The sequence below is a fragment of the Acartia tonsa genome, chromosome 9 (genome assembly GCF_053477335.1).
Source record: "Acartia tonsa isolate MP-2025a chromosome 9, ASM5347733v1, whole genome shotgun sequence".
Lineage (NCBI taxonomy): Eukaryota > Metazoa > Arthropoda > Copepoda > Calanoida > Acartiidae > Acartia > Acartia tonsa.
The window spans coordinates 8,065,797-8,071,554 of record NC_137268.1 but is presented as its reverse complement, the minus strand read 5'-3'; the positions used below and the strand labels follow the sequence as shown (position 1 = coordinate 8,071,554).

Below are 5,758 nucleotides of genomic sequence, written 5' to 3'. Positions count from 1 at the left end.
AGTCTTACACTGATTTTGTAAAATCAGTCTATTAACAAGGATGACAACATTCGGCCCCTCGGGAGCAACAAAGCTGGTTTTTAAATTATCATTTTTAATATCCGCGAAAAGCTGTCTACAAAATGATGCGAAAATAACTATTATGGATATCTTTACATTCTAATTTATACATTTCATATTCAAGTTTCTCATCAAAGGCGAGTTCAAGGAAATCATGTTTTTTTTTCAAATCAAGATTAGGATTGTCTACAATTAGGGTCAGACTGTCCGTCCGTCCGTAAAAGATAACTTTTATAATTGACTTAGATATGTTAGAATCGTGTTTGGTACATGATTCCTGTAACTTTTAGGTTCGATTTAGAAAACTATACTTTTATCAACTAAATATCAGTAGGTCCATTCATTTTAGCTTTGATTTTTAGCTCATTGACACTGATACTTTTCATATTATGATTATCCTATTAACTTTATTTTTTGATAATGATTCCTAGAAAAATTGGGCCTGTTAAAAATATTTATATGATCAACTACTTAAGGCAATTTTACATAGAAACATTTTCATAATAAAAATAATAATTTGATTCTTCAATTTTAAAATCATGGCCATTAAATAGATGAAAACATTGCCTTTTCATAATAGAAGCTTTTCTCTTTCCTAATTATTGATAAAAACAGAGTATAGACAGACGAAAAGTCTTACTATTATATTCTTTTGAAGATAAAAAGATCACTAAACATTTTGTGTTGAATAATCACGAAACCTTTTGAGTTGAAAAATCACGAAACCTTGCTGAATTTTGAAACAACATATTGTGACTTGGGATCAACTGCAGTTCACAGTTGGTAACGCATATTTCCGAAAATCCATGAATTTTAAAGGCTGCTAGCTGCCAAACGGCTGAACGTACAAATCATACCCGCACTCCATTTTAAGCGGCATAAGAAGGCCTACAAATAATCTGGAATAGCCAAGATTCTAAGGTGCACAGGGAAAGCTTCACTGAAGAAAAAACGCGTAAAATAGGTCTTTTTGAGCATTTCTCTACACTGCAAGATAATTATGCATTAGTGATTTATGGCTATTCCAGATTATTTGTAGGCCTTCTTATGCCGCTTAAAACAGTGTGCGGGCATGAGCTGTACGTTCAGCCGTTTGGCAGCTAGCAGCATTTAAAATTCATAGATTTTTGGAAATATTTGTTACCAGGAATAATTTACCGTGAACTGCAGTTGATCCATGATATGTTTAATCTTTTGATGATGTCTTTTTTTCTATTACCTGTGCCCCTAGCAGAAGGGGTTTTGTATTTTAAGGTGTATAAAAGGACAGAAAAAAGCCTAAAACCATAACAATACTTAAATCTGAAAAAATGAATAGCCTTAAAACAATCCCATGACATATGTGGCTTGCCAAAATGGAGAACTTAATCGGTTCAGCAGTTACAGAATAAAACCGTACTACTGTACATTATAGGATTGCGTTTCATCTTTAATTTAATAAGGGATTAAATATGATAACATTAATATTCTTATTTTAATAAAATAATTAACATCATAATTATAATTGATAATTCATTATAATTGCAAATTTATTTTTTGCTTCGTGTAGAAAAAAATAAGAATAGTAGTTTTAGCTGACGAGGAACAAGAAATTTACTTTAAGTGCCATATGACTGTTAATGACTCTTACAGATGTGTCTTATTTTAAATTCCTCTTTTTTGCTTTAGAAAATAGTTTTTTTTGGTATGATAATCGAATGCACTTAAGTAGTAAACAAAAGCATTACTTTTGAAACTCAAAACTCACTTACTTGAAAAAAAAGAATCTAGAACCAAACACATTTTATTATTTGACTAATATAAAACATTTTATTGAATATAATCATAGTTAATTTCCATGTTATTTATATTTTTACTTGAAAAATAATGATTTTAAAATCTAATCTAGATTAATAAGTGAGTGTTTTTACGCGTTAACATCGTATTTTCATTATGCCTTATTTTATCATCCCCCACCCCCCCGCTTTCTCCTATTTAATCATCCACTTCCCTTTTGTTTTTACCCGGAAATAAGACACTCAACACATATAATCCATATCCGTGCTTCCCTACTCAAAAACCCGCCAAATTGATACGCGAAAATCCACCAAACTAATATCTACACTTTTTACGCGCTGTTACTTCCCCTCCTCTATGCTTGAAGCGCCCTTTACGTGCACGGAAGCGCGGTGCTAAAACCCCCAAAGGAAAGGGAAGGGGAAGTAGAAAATGGACTAATTTTGACTTTAGTTTAATTGTTGTGCTTGTTTTGTTATCTGCTTGAAAAGTGTGTGTGTTTTACTAGGGAGGCCAATTTTTTGTCTTACTAAAAGTCATGGCAGTCCCTTTGGATGGAAAATTGACCTCCAGAAGGTCATTTAGGAGGTCGCAAAGGTCACGAAGAGCGAGGTCATCCAGTGCTGTTATTCAGCGAGACCAGGTTATTTTTAGAATTATTAATAATAAAAACTGATGCATACATTTAAAAATTAAAATGTTTTATCTTTCTTTTGGTGAAGCTTTTATTAAGACTGTATTTATTTAGTAGGTGCTTATTTAATCGAAATTTGTAAAATTAAAATTATACATTAAACATTACATTATATACCATCTCTATAAAAGTAACAGGTAGTCTGTTTGACTGTGCCAAAGGATCTCTGTAACCACTGAGTCGTTTTTGTTCTCCTTTACAGTGAAGCTTCTCATAGGTCGTGGGAAGGATTAAACTCCTTTTTTAGGGGGTACCGGGTACCCCCTAAAATATATATACCACTAGAAATAAATAGTCCCCCCTTAGAAAAAATCGAATTCCTTCTCCTACTTCTAGTGCCTCTAGAGGAATCTAAGGACGTAGCCACTAGTATTCTGTTATAGTATTAACCTTGTATCAAACAATAAAAAACCAGATTTTAAAGAAAAAATTCTCCTTTTTACTTGTATTGAAAATGGACCATAATATGAATTTTAAAAACCCTTTTATGTAAATTTTTATCTTCTTTTAAATTATGTTAGGCTAAATAAGGTAAGGTAGGCCCCTCCAGGAATAAAACTTATTTCTACAACAGCTAAAACTAAAATTTGTAGGTTGGTTTTGAAGACTTGAATTTATCCAGTCAAGTTCTGTACCTGGCTATGTATGAAACATGGAAGTTTTTGAACGCTATTGTCTCCGAACCTGCAGATACTTGTCACCAGGAATACATTCCTTTTTTTTAATATGAAAAGAAATCAGGGAGGGAGGGTACATTGGGCTGTTTATACTAGTCCCCAAAGTTATCTAAAAATGTATATCATTTGGCTTAACAATTTTTGGGACTTTTATTGAATTTCAATTAGTTGATTCATTTAGTTGAGTGTTCAAATGTTTCAACCGCTAATTGTAATCTACAGAAGGGGTATTTTTGTGTATCATCATTTTGGGATGTAACATCAATTTATCAGCCATTGTCTTATGCCTTTAGATCCCTGATTGCAAACTAACATGCAATAATAATTATTGAGGACATAATTAATTGATCTAGGTTTTGTGCTATGGTTGTCACTGCAAAAATCTTTAATACATTATCAAATGCTTTCTTTAAATCAAGGATTGTATGTCATAATAAGGTTGAAGATGTTCATTCTTGTCAAGAAGATGATCCTAGGCAAGACACTGATCTAGATAATCAGCCTCAAGATGTTATGATCAGATTGTTAAGACAGCTATCTATTGAAGAAAAAGAACAATCTGCTGCAAATCTTATTGATGATCATGATGGAAATTTAGGTGATTATGAAGATCACAGCTTGAAAGGTAAGAACTTGTTTGAGGCAAAACATCTCTTTAATTAATCTACTAAAAAACTTTTTAACATGTTTATCTGTATCTTCACTTAAAAATAATAAATCAACTTTTTCAAGATGGCGATCTTTCAAGTTCCAAAATGGCTGTCCGAACCGGAAATGGTTACTGCGCATGGGCACCGGAAGTGACACCATTACCTGGTGGCAGCGCTAATATCATAAGTAATTATTCATAACAATGATTTTCTATAATTATGACTAGTCTGTATGCATGACCCATGTGTCCCAATCGTTTCTATACTTTATCAAACCACGGGGGGAAGTCACAATGGGCTGTTTATTACACTAGTCCCCAAAGTCTTATGATGAACGTTTTTTTTTATTCGTCGCTTAACAACAACGGGTCATTTATTGAATTTAAATTGGTTGGTAAAAATGTTACAACTACTAATTTTAATCAACAGTAGGGGATACTCTGTATATTATCACTGGGGATGCACATCAATTTATAGACAATTGTCTTATTCCTTTAGATCTCTGTAATTATCCTTATTTGTTTAGGCCCGGCGGATCTGCCTGATTGCGTTCGAGTCTCTGCAAACAAAGATGATGAAAGATTATTTTATTTTAATCAACAACAACAACGAAGTCATAATTATCTACCTATCACAAAAGAGGAAAGGATGTTTAATTAATAGAGAAATAATAGTTATTTAACACATCTTATTATAGACAGTTTTCTGTAGATATTAAATTTAAAAAAAAATATTAAAACCAGTTTTGTTAGCCCCCGAGGGCCCGGGCCAACAAAACTGGTATTCAGTTCATGATTTTTATTTTAATATTAGTGGACAATTGTCTGTAATACGGTGTTATACATGATTTTTCAGTATAGCTCAGAACCGGTACTAATCCAGCGGATATTAATTGGTTTGGAAAATTATAAATAAATAAAATATATGTGTTTTTAAAATTGACAACAAATATTTTTTAAAAAATCTCTATTAATTAAAAAAATATTCTAGAAAAAATCACGAAAATCTTCCAAATTTCGTGTCGACCCAAAATGGATCAAAACCGACGGCGATGTTCACAGGACGACTTTACTGAGAAGCAAATCTTTGAACGAACAAGAGTATGCATCGTCAAACAGGCGGCGGAAGCTGAGTGTTTATGGGCCGCCAAGCGACGGACAAAGCAGCAGTTCAGGCATGTGCTGTTGTTATCAACAAGGAAATTTCATAATGTTTTCTTTTAAAATAAATAATCCTTAAATAAAAGTAACAGGATGTGTGTGTATGTTTGTTACATTAAATCTGTTATACCAATATGATTCTCCTTTAATATAGGGCTTCTATTTATTAGGGAAGGAAGATAACTATTTTATGTTAAATAATGTTTTTTTTTCTTTTAAAAAATGTAATCCTTATATAAAAGTAACAGGATGTCTGGATAGAGTTACTTATAGATCATGCCCCCTCTATTCTTACACTTTAATTCCGTGTGAACCAAATGATCTCGCTAACCGCTGGACCGATATTTTTCTCCTTTATGGTAAAGCTTTTCATACGAAGGTTCATAGCTATTTTAGAGAAATTGCAACACCCCCCCCCCCCCACAAAAAAAAATCATGAAATTATTTTTGTAACAGAGCCGACAAGGCGGTCAAACTGGCGAGATTGTGGGAGTGACCTGGCCCGGGTAGCGGTCACCAGAAAACGGTCAGATGTAACCCATGACCGATATCCAAGATTGAGGAAATTCCTTTTTAAGATTAAGAACCGCTTGATTAGAACTAGTTCCGAAAAAAATCAGTATCGTATTGGACACAACTTTCGCTTTTCGGTCCTAACAAAACTGCTTTTGATCGTATATGTACTTTTTGATTTTACTTTCCTCAGAAAGCTGTTTATGACTCTTCTCTCATTTGATTTTA

At 32.9% G+C, this 5,758-nt stretch overlaps 1 protein-coding gene across 1 annotated transcript; it reads left to right on the top strand.

Moving 5' to 3' along the window:
* Positions 1-2,156: 2,156 nt before the first annotated feature.
* Positions 2,157-4,853, top strand: LOC145328138 (uncharacterized). Its single transcript, XM_080171717.1, has 4 exons — positions 2,157-2,479; positions 3,124-3,832; positions 3,940-4,044; positions 4,384-4,853. The coding sequence occupies exons 2-4, from the start codon at positions 3,571-3,573 to the stop codon at positions 4,515-4,517; spliced, it is 501 nt and encodes a 166-aa protein (XP_080027843.1). The 5' UTR covers positions 2,157-2,479; positions 3,124-3,570; the 3' UTR covers positions 4,518-4,853.
* The last annotated feature ends 905 nt before the right edge of the window (positions 4,854-5,758 follow it).